The following is a 16,939-nucleotide window of genomic DNA, read 5'->3' on the forward strand; positions in this document are numbered from 1 at the left end:
AAGGGGCGTTGAACTAACCAAAAGGCACTATATGCCTCGTACTACTACAACAGTTAATACCATTACTTTAACACAACTACTAAAATGGGTATAACTGTTGAGAAGACGGCTGTTATTTCTTGTGACCGCAAATTTTGCAACTGTGACAACGTTCGACTGCCTCAATTTACGACTGTAACTATTTTTAACTGCATCAATGTGCGATTTGAACTACTCGTAAATACAACTGCTTTCGACAAAGACTGTAACATCATTGACTGCGACTACTTTTAACGATAATTGCTCATAAATGGAAACACTCGCGGTATTGATTATGACTAAAACTACTTATGATTTCATCAGCATCTGCTTAGAACTGCAAACATGTTTGACTGTTAGTGCTAACTCTAATCAATTGTCGCTGTTGAAAAATACAACTGTGACCGCTTGTGACTGCACCTACTTCTGACTGCAATTGACACCACTCGCACCTCTAACAATGATTAGTGTAGACAGTGATTCCTAGAGCTTTCTGTTACTACAACCAATTGCCATATCAATAGCAACAGTTGGTTGCAACTTGGTTTCCACAAAAAATCTAATCAAATTGAGGCATCTGTATTGTTGACTCACCTGCTCGGATAAATAAGCATACGCTATATGCGCTTTATTTGTATGCAATTTTTCAGAAATGACTAAAGGGATTGAACTTAAACTTTAAGAAAGAATTGAATGTAAAAAAAGTAGATTGAAAAAGTAGATTTTAAATTTTGACTGAAAACAAACGAAACTAAATGTTGATGTCAAGGTCGTTGAAATAGTATATTTGTAATATTTTATAAATAAAGTTGAACTTCCACTTGATACTAGAGGAAAAAAAGGAAGAGGTTGAATATTTCTTAATTAAAAATAAAATTTTTCCTATACCAAGATAACTCAAACAGCAAAGAATTAAACAGTGTGTATCACCAATCAAGAAAAAAGTAACATTTTTTTTTAATATAAGCTTCTATGTGACTTCATGTGTGAATATATATCAAAAGACATTATGTAGTACCAGGTTTCAAAATGGCCATAAAATCTGGAAAAAGTGTGGTTGAATTGCTTTCGGTACAAAAACTTACATTTTTTTTTATATTCATACAATATCAATTTTTGGGTGATTCAGACACCAATTAAAATTTTATAACAAAGTGAACTTCCGTCAGAAAACAAGCCTGGTGAGATATAAATGAGCCAAGTTCTTGCTATTACTGGCTGCTTTCTCTATTCATGAACTATTCTATCCTGTAAAATCAATATCTTCTCTTTTTGAAGCACATTTTCGTGTTTTCTACAAATAAACTCCAAGCATAATATATTTTGAGGGAGTTCCTATTTATCTTTGCTGACATATTCTGTATAATACTTTTCTACCCTTCTATCCCTGTATTCTTACCACTTTCTCTGTTTGGACTATAACCATAAATTTCCAGCCTTTGGTTTTTTGTCTTCGATCATGTACTATCTCCGACCAAATATATTACAATTGAGCTTCTCTAATCCTGAATCTTTCTAGATTCATGCAACGAAGTTATTATTTGTATTGTTCTTAATATAAATATACATCCCAAATACATCCATGCGCCGAGTATCTCATCAAGAAAAATGTTAAAGCACAGCACAAGTATTTTTTGCACAGAGATGTTTTCATTTTTACATCGGCCCAACACATGTCCTGACAAGATGAACAACAAAGTTTATTTAAAAAAAAACATCTCAAAGTTCCAGATACGTCTTTCTAATTGGATTAAATAAAAAAAAAAACTAGTTTCTTAAACTGAAAGTAAGGAGCGATATTAAAACTTAAAACGAACAGAAATTACTCCGTATATGAAATGGGTTGTCCCCTCTGCAATCCCTCGCTCTTTGAGCTAAAGTTTTTAATTGTTTAAAAAAGTAGAATTGTAGCAAAGAATCAAACTTTAGCGTAAAGAGTAAGGGATTGCGGAGGGGACAACCCATTTTATATACGGAGTGATTTCTGTTCTTTTTAAGTTTTAATATCGCTCCTTACTTTCGGTTTAAAAAACTAGTTTTTTATTTAATTTCTGAACGTTTTTGAGTTAATGCGTTTTTGATTTTGGCTCTCCGCACATTAATTATTAAAATTAAATTTGTATATTAATTTTTTTTTGGCTAAACGGCTTTCTCTTAGTTTTGATCAGACGATTTTGAGAAATAAGGGGTGGGAAAGGAGGCCTAGTTGCCCTCCAATTTTTTGGTTACTTAAAAAGGCAACTAGAACTATTAATTTTTAACGAACGTTTTTATTAGTAAAAAATATACGTAGCTTAAGAATTAACTTATGTAACAAAGTTTTATACTCTTATATTTTTTATTATGTATATTAGGGGGTTTGTCCCCTCGTTAATACCTCACCTTTTATACTAAATCTTAAGTTTTGCCCCAATTCTTTAAGAATGACCCCTGAATCAGAAAGGCCGTGGGATAAATAGTTGAAATTACTAAAAATACTTTAGCATGAAGAGCAAGGTATTTATCTCCTCCTAGATACCTCTCTCTTTGTGCTAAAGTATTTTTAGAACCCCTCATATGCTTAATAATCTCTGTTTGGTTTAAGTTTTAATGCTACTCCTTACTTTCAGTTAAAAAACTTTTTTGTGTTATTTTTTTCATTGTTTTTTTTTATAGTAATGCTAGAAAATCCCGCGCCCTTTTCATTGAATTTCCTTCCCCAATGACATATTCCTCCAAGAGAAGATCCTCCCACATAGCCCCCTCCCTAAAACCCCACCACAAACCAAAAAAATCCCCCTGAAAACGTCTGTACACTTCCCAATAACCATTACTGTCTGTAATCACTGGACAAAGTTTGTAACTTGCAGCCCCTCCCCTAGGGACTATGGGGGAGTGAGTCATTCCAAAGACATAGTTAATATGGTTTTTGACTATGCGGAACAAAATGGCTATCTCAAAATTCGGATCTGTTGACTTTGGGAAAAACATGAGCACTAGAACTCTTCATTTCCTTTAGAATGAGCCCTCTTGCGAGATTCTAGGACCACTTGGTCGATACGATGACCCCTTGGGGAATAAAAAAAAACAAATAAATACACACCCGTGATCTGTCTTCTGGCAAAAAATACGATAGAAATTTTTGCTATAGGGTTCTCTGATACGATGAATGCGATTGTGTGATTTTCGTTAAGATTCTTTGACTTTTAGGGGGTGTTTCCCCCTATTTTTCAAAAAGGCAAATTTTCTCAGGCTTGTAACTTTTGATGACAAGGATTAAATTTGATGAAACTTATATATTTATAATCAACATGAAAATTCGATTCCTTTGATGTATCTTTTAGCATCAAAATTCCGTTTTTTAGAGTTTTGTTTACTATTGAGCCGGGTCACTCCTTACTACAGTTCGTTACCACGAACTGTTTGATTCAAAATATTCAATCCAAAAATGAATTGGACTGATAATAGTCAAAAAGAGATCGAATGAGACCATGGAGTTCTGATAACCGGTTTCCAAAATGATTGGGATGAAAAAGCTTTTATTGATGTTGATTTTTATGGAACTTATTTTATGGAAGTTTTATGGGATTTTATGGAAATCACTACAGAAGAATTGATTATTAGAAGTAAATAAGCAGGACTGGAATGGTATAGATGACGCTATAAGTAGAATCAAGGTTATAGGGGTAGGGGAGAATCATAACAAAGCCTATGGTGTACACTGCATAAGCGGCCTTCTTGGCCAAAATAAAACTTATATCTTACAGGAAACATTTTGAGATTAAAAAGTCATGCCTGTGAAGGTGTGATTTCAAACATTAATTAGAAAACAAAAATTTTGGAAGCAAGAAATACAATGTTAGGATTTACTCAAAAGAGAATAAATGAGAACTCACTCTTTAAAAGTAGAAATGTCAGAAAATTACAGTGAAGAAAATAAAATTACCCAGCAATATTAAATAGTAAATTAGAAAATATAAATATTACAGCGAAACATGAGAGCATTTAGTAATAAAAAAAGTAAAATTTGGTGAAAAACAGAATTAAAGACAAATTTGGAAATTAAAAAGAAAATTATGTGAATAAATTATGAAAAACTGACGATCTAGTGAGTCAAAAACTAATAAAGCGAAAACTTTTTGACCAAGTTATGAAAAAGGAAATATTTAGTGGGTAATAAATTAAGAAGTGAAAATTTCATGAATAAAGGGAAAATTTACTGAGAAAGGAATAAAAAAGTGAAAAATTAGAGAAAATGACAGAAAACATATTGAAAAAGTAAAAAGAGAAGAAGTAAAAAATGAAGAAATAGAAACTTTCTGAAAAAAATTAAAATTTACTCTAACAAATAAAAACTTACAAAAAACACAAATATGAGCATTTACAAGGAAAAAATGAAAATAAACATTTTTTTACCTAGTTTTTTCAGCTCCTACAAAATAAGAATCCGGAATTTTAAAGATAGCAACAAATATGGAAAATTTAGTTATTGAAATGAAGCAACACCTAGAAGTAAAACAGAAAGAAGCAGAAATTTGGTAGGCTAAAATAAAAATCTTATGAACTGACAATTAGAAAGTGACAATGTAATGAGCGAAAAAATAAATATTGAAATCGGAGTGAAGAAAAGTATAAAATTAAAAATCTTAGGGCAAAAACTATGAAGTGAAAATCTGCTTTAAAAGAAAATAGAAAGTAATAAGCAAGTGAGAAAAAACAGAAAAAGTAAAAATTATGTAAACAAGAAAATCAGCAACGTGAATTTTCAGCAAACAGAACAGAAATTCTAGGGAACGAAAACGAAAACCTGAACGTTAATGAAAAAAAAGTAAATTTGGGAACGAAAAGTAAAAAAAAATGATTTGTAAATGCAAATATATAAGTCATTAAACCCTACCCCCCTCCAAGAAAATCAAAAGTAATACTTTAGCAATGAAAATAGAAAAAAAGGAAGCCTACCTGGTACAGTCGATAAAACTATGGCCATATCATCAAAAGTTCTGGTACGTATATCTTCACTTTCATTTATGCTATCTTTATACAGTTGAGTTGGACTAGTATGTGCATTATTAGGTCTGAGAATAACAACTTCTGTGTCCTCCATATTTCCTCTATAAAGAATCCAATTAAAATTCTGGTTTAAACGAGGCTACAAGTGAACAGGAATAGATACAATTATTTAAAGAATAAAAAGAGGGAAGCTAAGAGAGAGAAAGAGAGAGAGAGAGAGAGAAAGAGAGAGAGAGAGAGAGAGAGAGAGAGTGAGAGAGAAAGGGAGAGAGATAGATAGAGAGAAGGAGAGAGAGAGAGAGAGATTGAGAGAGAGAGAGAGAGGGGGGGGGAAGAAAAAGAAAGAGACTGACATATGTTCAGCGCTTCGGTTTCAGACACCGGTACTTCCTGTTCTATTCATTTTACTACCCTTCTCTTTTGCACTAATATATTTTAAAAAACTTTCTCCACAAACGAACTTTTTGATAGATAAATAAGTAGTTACATGAAAACAGAGATAACTAGAAATAAACTTCAGTAACTTTTCAAGAGTAAACCTACCATGAATTATTGTTAATAAGTGAATGAAACACAAATAAAGCAGAAATTACAACAAATAAACAAGACAAACTCAAAATGAGTAGAAGGTAAAACAAAGAGGAGTATGGTTAATTCTAATTATGTCTTCTAAAGACCAAAAAATAACATGCAATCTAATGAAAACTATTTTCGTTTCGGCCATGGGTTTTTCATAACTCAAAAAAGAAAATATTCAATATCACAGCCTAGTTTACTTATCTTTAAGATTATTGTCCATTTCAATTTACTGTCATATTAATATGAGCTTTAACTGCATATCTAGGTCTGTGATGTAAAAGTAAAGATATTTACCCGGTTTACAAGATTTTGGACATTGTTATACATATCCAAACCAATGTAGTTCATGAAAAGGGTCCCGGGCTGTTTTTCTGTGGCGACGTTACACTAATTCAAATTGTTATTTTCATTTTTCGACACCCCCAGCGTCAACAAGTGAAAAACTTTTACACACAAATCGTAATTATTGCCACTCTTTTTCTCCTTCAGAGACAAGATATTTTTTTTTTATCATTTTGAAGATTAGCCAATTCAAAAATACATTTTGTTCTTATGCAAAACTACTTTCAGCTTCTGTATTCCTGGCACAAATCCTTTCGGTTAATTTCCAGAAAAATTAAAATGTTTACATTAGTGCTGGACTACCATTCTGCCATTTTATTGCTTAATGTTTAGGTAATCAACTAGTATAAAATTAAAACAGCATAAAAACTAATTTTTCTTTAAAAATTCTTTTTTATATATTGGCTAGAACTTTTATCACTCTAGAATTGTTGATATGTCCTTTTTATAATCTGCATATTTTTTTTACTTCTTTAAATTATCATATTTATGCTGTTAGCCTGACAAGTAGTTATAATAAAAGTAACAGCTGAGTTAGTAGTAATAGTATTATATGTAGCGGTGGTAGTAGAACTTTTAGTATCGTGTACATGGTACCTTTTGGTCAAATGATTTTCCCCTTTCAAGGCTCTTAGAAAGTTCCAACTTAACACAAAACTCCATTTTCAAGACACACTCTTTTGACAATGCGTAGCCTATATACATGTGCCTTTTTTAAGTTCAGATTTCTTCTCAGTATTATTAAGTAAGAGTCTGGTAGAATTAATAGTAGCAGTAATGGTGGTAGATGTTGTAGTAGTGGCGTTTAAATATTGCCTTTTCGTAAATTGTTTATCTGTTTTTTCTTAATTACGTATATTATATTGTCACTTGGAAGCGTAATTGGTGTATCAGGTACTTCTAAGCAAAATTTAGTGCTATCTTGTGCGAAATTTATGGTCTTTCTGAATTTGGATTCCGCTTAAACACATCGAACTCCCATGCTTTAATATGAGTCGAAACCATTTTGACGTAACTTTCATTATCTTTATTCTGTTGAAAGTTAATTTTTGCATCAGTTATACATTTTAACTGAGGACTTTTTGACGTATCTGTGCATTCGCCTGCGCTTTTTAGAAAGAATATTTGGAAAATGTAAATAAACAAAAATGAAAAACGGAAGATATAATAGAAAATTGTTTGCAACTGTTACAGATGTGGTGAAACTTCTGAAAGATCCTGGAACGTACTTACAATATCGGAAGTTTCAAGTTTGGACCAAACAGGCTTGAGAACTCCCCACTGATTCACGTCTCAGTTTCTGCAACTACAGCTAAAACGTATGCTACTTCGTCTACAAATAACTGTAACTATAATTATTTACGATTGAAACTGTTGCATTTGCCATTATGACTACTTGTAACTGTGACTACTTGCTATTGCTTGCCAATACGACTGATTGTGACTAAAAGCAGTTATGACTGCAACATATTGTGACAACAGCTCGTACAAGTGACTGCTTGCTTTCACTAGTATTATTACTTGGAACTACAATGGCACATTAATGTGACTATAGTTGTAATAACTACTTCCAATTATATTTACTTACGATTGTGAATGAAATTTCGTATGCCTACTCAACATAGAGAGTACGACCACTTGCAGCTGTGGCTGCTTATGACTGGGATTATGATAAGTCGAAGCTACAATTGTGACAACTAGTAGCTACAACTGTGACTATGAACGACTACTGCTACTGCTACTACTACTACTTCTGCCTCTAATTCTATTTCTACTCCCAATACTACTGCTGCTACTGCTGCTACTACTACTATTACTACTAATATTACCACTACTACTACAACCAATGTTACTACTACAACTACTACTACTACTACTACTACAACTACTACTACTACTACTACTACTACTACTACTACTACTTCTACTACTACTGCTGCTACTACTACTGCTACTACCGTTACTACTTCTACTACTACTATTGTTACTACTGTTGGAACTACAACTGTCATTTATAAGAATACTAATACAACTACCGTTGGTACACCTACTGCTTAAATCTTGGTAAAAAAGGATTATTTTGCACTTACCCCCAAAGTTTTTCTGGCATTTCCTATGAAGTTCCTTCTCAGTATTCTACATTTTGTGTTGGAAAGCAAGTGAGTCTTTTGTGTGACTTAGAAAGGGAATATGTGCAATCAGAAATCAGTCGTCACTATGCATCATTTATATGAAAGGCATAGCTGAAAAATGTTTAAGGAAACCCAAAGACTAATGTTTACCTCTGTTTTTCCTTCCCCTACTCCCCTCTAAGAGAAACAAATCAAAGTCCCTTCTATGTCTGTCTAAAAGACCATTTAAAACTGAGCAATCGGGGCACACTAAAGCTTCAAGCACTGTCGTCCCCCATAGGCGAAGATACGAAAGCCACCCTCCATAATGGGGATATTAAATCATGTATCAACAAAACAAATTATTGCCTGAAATAGATATTCTTAGTTCAATGAAGAGTTAAAACATTTTTTTTATTAAACATTTATTTTGTATGGACTAGTTATATCTGTAGAAATAAATTTTCTACTAAAAAATATTGCTGATTCTGAAACTGAAAAGCTTTATCCATAGTTTCCAATAATATATGTTCAATGAGCTATCTAATGAATTGAAACTTTGCTTTTTTCTAACTCTTTGGTACAAAATTGTCGTTTTGAGCCATAGAATTTTCAAAACTTAGTTTACTGAGACGCCGTTCTTGTAATTACTATTTGACGAAATAGGATGAAAAAACTTATACAAATAGATTTATAAAAATTCATTGGGCAATTTAAAAGAAAGAATCTAATAGATCTTGGGATTGAGAATAGGCTTCAATACAATCCATATTTCCCTATAGCCTCTTACGGTGCTTATATCAAGTGCTTATCGAGTATCTAGATATCAAATCTCCTCATAAAGCGGTTGCATTTGTTCACTAACTAACTCAGGAAAGCGTTCGGTTGAATTACAAGTTATAAAGTAAAACTGTTGGTTGTTGAAGGAGTCCGTACCCTCAAAGTTGTAACAGCCAGTCTGTCAATGGCATTTTGAAGACTTAAAAATGAGGATACAATGTCTGCTCCAGGAAGTCTACTTGAGAGCACAACTTTCAAGTAAGTATAACTTACTAGAGGGGGTATGAGTGAGTATACTTAAAAACACATTTTCTTAAATAAATATTTGGCTGCTTGGAGCCAATTCTATGTAAAATAAATGTGTGTAAAAGAAAATCAACCGGTTGGTACTTTTGTGAGCAAAACTTAGTTTTTCAACTGGATCTTTCAAACCATCTTACCAGAAAAATCAGCTAAGACTGAATCAACACCAACCACAGACTCTTTCCCTCATTTTCTGGCATAAATACCACATTGACAGTGTTCCAAAATATTCACCTGTTTGCATCAAAGTATTTATTAAACATATTTAAAGCAGGTGAAAAGTCTACATACCTACTCAAAAAAAAAAAAAAAAAAAATGTGATAAAATGACAAACACACGCAAGAAGACACAAAGCAAAAACATTCTTTGAAAAAAAAAACATAATACATAAATATCATATACTAGCTGTTTGGGTGGTACTTCGCGCCACCCCAACACCTAGTTGGTGGGGGCGCTTCGCCCCTCCCCAAGCCCCCCCGGCGCGTAAGTCGTTACGCGCCATAGTAGTTACGCGCCATTGTAGTTGTGTCCTTGTGTCCCACCTGTGAATATTTTTCTAACTACGTATATGTTTCTAACTACGTAAAACTTGCGAATATACAACATTCTTCGCTGTCCCATTGTCTGTACATATAAATAGATTGTCAGGTTTACCGACTCTTGAACATGCAACATATAATTGTCCATGGGAAAAATAATCCGTATTCAGATCTATACCTCATTATTCTAATGATTGCCCTTGAGCTTTGTTGATGGTGATTGCTAATCAAACATTCCCTGTGTCCCCATCGTCATTTATGTATCCCCCTGTGCCCCCCAGCGTCCCCGTTGTAGTTGTGTCCCTGTGTCCCAGTCGTCATTTATAGTCGACAAACATGACGTCAGTCGACACACAAACATGACGTCAGTCGACACACACGTCCCAGTCGTCATTTGTGTCCCGGTGTCCCAGTCTGTAATTTCTCTTTGAGTGTCCCGGTCGTCATTTATATTCTCTGTGTCCCGGTCTATATATACATTCGTTTTTGAATTGGTATATGATGAAATAAAGTTTTTATTTTTTTCCTTTTTTACTTTTTAGTTTTTTTTTGGTTTTTACCTTTTTTTTAGCTTTTTAGTTTTTTTATTTTTCTTTTAGTATTTTTTTGGAGTTTTTACCTTTTTTAGTTTTATTTTTATTTTTTTTAGTTTTCTTTTTCTCCTCTATTTTTCAGTTTTTTTCCTTTTTTTAGTTTTTTTCTTTTTCAGTTTTTAGTTTTTTTTATTAGTTTTTAGTTTTTTTTTTCTTTTTTGTTTTTTTTGCTGTTTTTACCCTTTTTTTGTTTTTTTTCTTTTTTTTTCTTTTTTGGTTTTTAGTTTTTTACCTTTTTTTTTAAAGTTTTTTAGCTTTTTTAGTTTTTTTTAGTAGTTTTTACCTGTTTTTTAGTTTATTTTAGTTTTTTTTTCTTTTTTAGTTTTTTTCTTCTTTTGTATTAATGCTAAAGCCAAGGTTCGAACCTGGAACCTCTCGGACCTAGAACCTGGAACATAACACTTTACCAACTCAGCTACTTCGGCTTGAATACATTTACCTTTTTTAGCTTTTTTTTATTTTTATTTTTTTAGTTTTCTTTTTCTCCTTTATTTGTCAGTTTTTTTCCTTTTTTTAGTTTTTTTTCTTTATCAGTTTTTAGTTTTTTCATTAGTTTTTAGTCTTTTTTTCTTTTTAGTGTTTTTGTAGTTTTTACCTTTTTTTAGTTTTTTAGTTTTTTTTTTTACTTTTTTAGTTTTTAATTTTTTACCCATTTTTATTTTTTTAGTTTTTTAGCTTTTTTAGCTTTCTTAGTATTTTCTTTTTAGTTTATTTTTGTAGTTATTTTTTTAGTTTCTTAGCTTTTTTAGTTTTTTTAGTATTTTCTTTTTAGTTTTTTTTTGTAGTTTTTATCTTTTTTAGTTTTTTCTTCTTTTGTATTAATGCTAAAGCCAAGGTTCGAACCTGGATCCTCTCGGACCTAGAACCTGGAACATAATGCTTTACCAACTGAGCTACTGTATTTCGATTTGTATCGGATTAACGACGCTTCTTGACTACTAAGGTCCCTGCGTCGGCCCTGTAGTGCATTCCTGCAGCATGGTTCGATCTCCTGGTCCCGTATTACCACGCTAAGGTCAAACCCACTGTGCCAACACAGGTAGTTATGTAACTGAGCTACTTCGGCTTGAATACATTCGCTTTTGAATTGGTATGTTATGAAATAATTCAGACCTCATATGCGGACAGTGACGTCACTCGACAGACACACAGACAACTTATTTTTATATATATAGATATCTAATAATGTATAAATAAACACAAACATATATCAAATCAATGAACCTGCATGCATTTATGACGATAAATCTTGGTTTCCCAATGAGATGCTTTGCTTCTCTGTTCGACAGTATATTTATAACATCTTTTTCAATATCGATAATGACTTCATCTCGGCAAACAATGCCCCATTGACTGTTATTTGATCCCACTGGTCCACCATGAGACATAATAAATACAAAACAACAACTATAATCTTTATGATGTGTTTTCTGAGCAAACTCTTTGACATCTCTGCGCAGTTCCTAAAAATTAAATATTCCCAAACTTGAGATTTGAAAAAATAAGGCTACACTCTATTTGAAAATAAAGGCTTAGACATTTGAAGTATTTTATGCGTTATATAATATTTTCTATGTCAAGGAATGAGAACTTTATTTTATTTACAAACAAGTCAAAAGGATATCCCTTAAATCCTGTTAAGCTCTGAATTTAACTTTATTTTGAAAATAACTTCGAACTCAGAAGCAAGAGATAGCTAACTTTCATATAAGAATAATCATTCTTTTTGAAATGGCCAGATTTGATCAATATTACAGCAGAACATACAATTATTTATCCTACAAAGATAAAGATTAAGAAAAGAGATTCTGAAAGGAGTAAAGAATGAAGATAGAACTTATAACAAACAAAAGTTATTGCTTGCCCTGGCATTGAGTGAGTCACTGACTACCCCTCTAATCCATCGGGCCAAGGCTATAAGCTACAGAACTTTTCCATTTATAACATATATGGTTTGAAAGGTTGGATAATGAAATGGCAAAATTCAACATAGGTTTTGATGATGGTAACACTGAAAAAATATTGAATACCAAAATCGAAACAATCATAGCCGTCTCTGGACGTTCATCTTGTTTTTTTAACTTAACTTTGAAGCTCATAGTAATGACTGATCAATCTATTCGACAAAGCCCATACGGGTTACACTATTGGAGCAACCAATCCCTCAAGACGTTATTACGTGCACCTGGGTCTTATGCAAATGCCATAATACATTTGCTTGTTATGTAAAAGTATATTAAACCGGTTTGTTACGTAATAGGAGTTTTTGTCTACTTATGTAAATGTTTTCTTCAAGATTTATTTGGTTTTTACGGAATAGGAGTTGTTAGAGTTCAAGATTTGCTACTCAAGCGTGGAAGCCCCGGTTGTAAAAAAAAAATTTTCTCGGTCCTATATTTACAAGTGAAAACAACATAATATTATGTGAATTATTTTGGTTCTTGTGGACCTTTATAATCCAGCAAAAACTCTCTTTGAAGGTCCACGACACGTGATATGTTATATCTTACAACTCCCTTATCTAAGCGTTAAAAAAAAAGTTTAGAATGTCAACATCAACGATATTATTCTTGGTATATTCTTTATCAATGTATGTTTTTACTCTTTTGGAATATTGAAGGCACTAGCAATGGCGAATGAAACCTGGGGTGCCTAATGTGGCAGAAGAAATTACCAAGAGTTTTCAGCTAATTATAGAATGGGAAATGATGTTTGCACCATAACTAATGTAAATAAGCAAATTCAAGTCAATGCTTTGCAGCAAAATTGAATATAATACATATACAAGGATTACAAGACGGATTAAATGCATTTGCGAAATATGTTGAAGATAGTGATCAGAATCAATCTTTAAGAAAAAAGTGAGTTCTTTATAATTTTTGGATATTTTACTAGCGATAAAGAATCTTCATTCTTTATTGCTCTATTATCGATAGTGAGAGTGTCAAGATTATAAATAGCTGGATTTGAGAAACAAAAATCACACAGAATCTAGTGACTTTGGAAAAATATTTGGTTCTAGATAATGATATTTTAGAGTTATCCATTTAAAAGAAAACACTTTCTCAAAGAATGCTTATTGATATACTGAGAAACGATGCTCCGTCATTGAACTATTGTATGAAACTTTTAGGTCAAGGGCCAGATGCATTTACCCAATTTGAAATATTAATTGAAACCAAACAGAATGATATTGTAAATTAACTTTTCAGCACGACCTAGAAATTTGTTTCAAACGGCCGGTTTGCGAAGCAACAACAAATAACTCAAATAAGTTTTGTGACGTCACTCGAAAACTCCTCCCCTTAGTAGACATTCACTTTATCAGTTGTGAGTCAGTTTCCTTTTGACAGTGACACAGTTAACATCGAAACAATGTTTTACGCATGTCCATTAAGTTCTTATACGTTGGGCGGCTGGTCATCCTTTGAGAATTTTACTATTGTTGATGACTATAAAGAAAAGTGTAGATTATGCAATCCATTTAAATTGCATAGGGGATATGCGGTGGATATTAACGACGATAGTCTCTGTCTTGAAGATGTTTGCAACTCTCACGATTGAAGTTTCCTTTGTTCCAATTGTTACTATGATAAATGCGATCAAGGCTAAAACATTTACCCAGGTATGGTTACGAAAATCCCTAAAAGTTCTTCAAGATAATAATATACCTACATAGAACTGGGTTTAGTTCTTTGTGGGCACTTCCAATACCATCTTTGGTGTGATAACTCGGTTTTGAGCAGGAAGCAGAAGAACGTGAGGTGAATATCATCTATAAATGTTCTTGTAGGTTATGTACGGAGGTGGGGAAGCAAATCAAGAAGCGATTCTTGTTTGAGGACGAACTGTTTACATCGTGTAAGATCCTTGACCCTACGAAAGCTTTCGACATAGGTGCAATTAGTCTTTTGCATATGATGCTACAGAAATATAGTGCATTTTTTTTTGGGATGGAACAAAAATAGCAGAGGCATGGCGGAGTTTATTACTTTTTGATCTTCCAGATGTGGCAGATGTTTGCGATTTTTGGCGTCACTTGACTTCTATTTAAACACCAAATGTTACTCGAGGGTTCTCTAACATAATCAGCATTGTAAAATACGTTCTGGCCTTGCCATTTTCAAACTTTGTTGTAGAGCGGTATTTTCAACCTTCAAAGATGCTAACATAAATCATAGAAACTCGCTGAAAAGTGTGACCCTTATCTCAATTATGCACGCCAAGTTTGACATGAAAAGATAAAGACATGTGCCCCATGATCTAGAGGTCGATACCTCCCTCATAAAACTAATCAAAACTGTAAAAGGCAACTCGATGGTGTTCAGTGTAGTTAAAAAAAGTGCAGGTAAAAAAAGAGAAAAAAAATGAAGAAAGTGTGTTTTGTATTTGAGGAAGAAAAACGTTTTCAATGAATTTCTTAAACTAAATCATCTGAAAAAGAATAAAAGTGAGTGTGAATAAGGTGCAGATTTTTTTGGGGGAAATGACAAAGATACTTATGTTACCATTGAGGGAGGAGGAGCTGTAGGATAGACAGTGTAAAAGCTTGTCTTGCGAAAAAAAAGAATCTAATGCAACAGAATATTGTTATATTTTTTGGTTGGAGTCAAAAATTCGTTGGATTTTAGATTAGCGGGGTGTCAAAAGAAAATATCGGGTCTTCTGTGGTCCGGTGTTGGAATTTTCAGACTTTTAAAACTGACTGATCTGAAACCTGGTACTTAGGTACCAAGCACTTCCAAACTGGAAGTACTAATCCTGGAGGCATTGTTTTATGTTCTTTGGATTATTTTTAACAGAATGATCATCGTACAATTTCAATTAGACGCGATTAATGAAAAAAGAGGTAGATTGAGAAGGGGGCTAGTTGACCTCCATCACTTTTGACTCTTAAAAGAGAATAAAACTTCCAAATTCAGCCAAATGAGCCACCTCTAAAGTTTATACAACCATCAATTTGATAAGAACACTAAATACCCACAAGGGATAACTTACAACCATCTCTCCCAGGCTTCGATAGTTTCTGTCCAACCAAAAAGCCTTGTTTTATGATTTGGGACCATTGTGTTTAAATAGACTGCCTCAAAATTTCTTTCAGGTGCATCTCAGGAAAATACGACGTTTCCAAATTACTTTTAACTACTTAAAAAGGGCACTTTAAATTACAATTTCAATAGTAAACTTCCATCACTTTTGACTCTTAAAAAAGAACTTAAAAACTGACTCTTAAAAAAACACCTCTTAAGTATATACAGTCATCCCGTGTCTCAAAATTTTTATTGGATACATTCGGGGAAAACAAAAAGCGTGTTTATTTTTTTTGGGGTGGGGGGTGAGCTGTTGCCCTTAGATCACTTTGGCTCTTAAAGAGGGCACTAGAAATGCTGATTACCAAGCCAATGAGTCTCCTCCGAAGTATGTACGAGTACCCTTTCTATAAGACCCTAATATGTCCCCAGGGCAAAAATTACAACACTTGTCCTGATAGCTGTGGGAGTGGGGTTGTCTTCATCAAATAAATAATTTCTGGAACCTTTAACAAAGATTAACAAAATTGCTATATCCAAATTTTGATTGGATATCTTTGAGGCAATGATCTGCTTACTGGGGAAGGGGAGGGGGGTAGTTGCTGTCAGATTTTTTATTATTTTCAAATCAGTTGAGCCCCCATTTTAAGTTTATATGACCGGTCATTCCTTAAAGACCTTAAATGCCCCCAAGGTATAGCTTACATCCCTATCCCAGTTCACTAGTGGGTGTGTCAACCCTAGAGGCATTGTTATATATTATTTGGACTATTTTGAACGAAATCTTTATATCATAATTTCAGTCAGATACGTTTGGTAAAAAGTAGAATTGTGATGGAGAGACCAATTGCCCTCCATCCCTATTCAGTCTTAAAAGGAGCTAGAACTTTCAACTAAATGAGCCTCCTCTAAAGTTAAACAACCATATCTTCAATAAATACTCACGGGTCATAACTTGCAACCCTTGCCCCCATGTTTTGATGATTTGATCATTCCCAAAAGCCTTGTTATATGATATATGAAGTATTTTGAATAAAACTAATGGCTCAAAATATCTGCTGGATGCATTCCAGGAAAACACGACGGGTGGGGGAGGGGTTAGAGTCCTCTGATCACTTTGACTCTTGAAAAGGACACTAGAGACTCTGATAAGCAATCCAATGAGTTCCCTCCAAGGTAAATATGACAACCCTTTCTATAAAAATCTTATATGCCCCAAGGGCATAACTTACAACCCTTGCACTGAGAGCTGTGAGGGAGGGGATATCTTCATCAAAGAAATAACTTCCAAGACCTTCAATTAGGATGAAAAAAATTTATATTTCCAAATTGTGATTGGATGTCTTTCGAGAAATAATGAGCGTGTGGGGAGGGGGCTGGCTGTTCTCAAATCACTTTTGAGTGTTAAAAAGGACAACTTAACTTAAAATTTTTAATCAAATCAGTCCCATCTGCAATCTATACGACCACCCATTCTGTAAGAACCATATATGGACCAAGGGCTTGATTTATAACGCTATCCTCAGGGCACTGCGGGGTTTTTCAACCCTAGAGGCATTATTATATACTCTTCGAATTATTTTGAACAAAATTGCTATCTCATAATTTCAATCAAATTTGTTCAGTGAGAAGAGGGGTAGTCGGGAGCAGCTGC

The 16,939-nt window shown here is 33.3% G+C and overlaps 1 protein-coding gene across 3 annotated transcripts in view; it reads right to left on the bottom strand.

Annotated features, from left to right (window-relative positions):
* The window catches only part of LOC136030565 (caspase b-like), a 71,556-nt gene that overhangs the window by 5,006 nt on the left and 49,611 nt on the right, over window positions 1-16,939 (bottom strand). For all 3 annotated transcript variants that reach the window (XM_065709629.1, XM_065709631.1, XM_065709632.1), the window contains 2 exons: window positions 11,480-11,718; window positions 4,957-5,108 (listed from right to left, as the gene is read on the bottom strand). In XM_065709629.1, the coding sequence (XP_065565701.1) occupies window positions 4,957-5,108; window positions 11,480-11,718 (391 nt within the window). The remainder of the gene's footprint in view (window positions 1-4,956; window positions 5,109-11,479; window positions 11,719-16,939) is intronic.

This window comes from Artemia franciscana, chromosome 8 (assembly GCF_032884065.1).
Source record: "Artemia franciscana chromosome 8, ASM3288406v1, whole genome shotgun sequence".
Taxonomy (NCBI): domain Eukaryota; kingdom Metazoa; phylum Arthropoda; class Branchiopoda; order Anostraca; family Artemiidae; genus Artemia; species Artemia franciscana.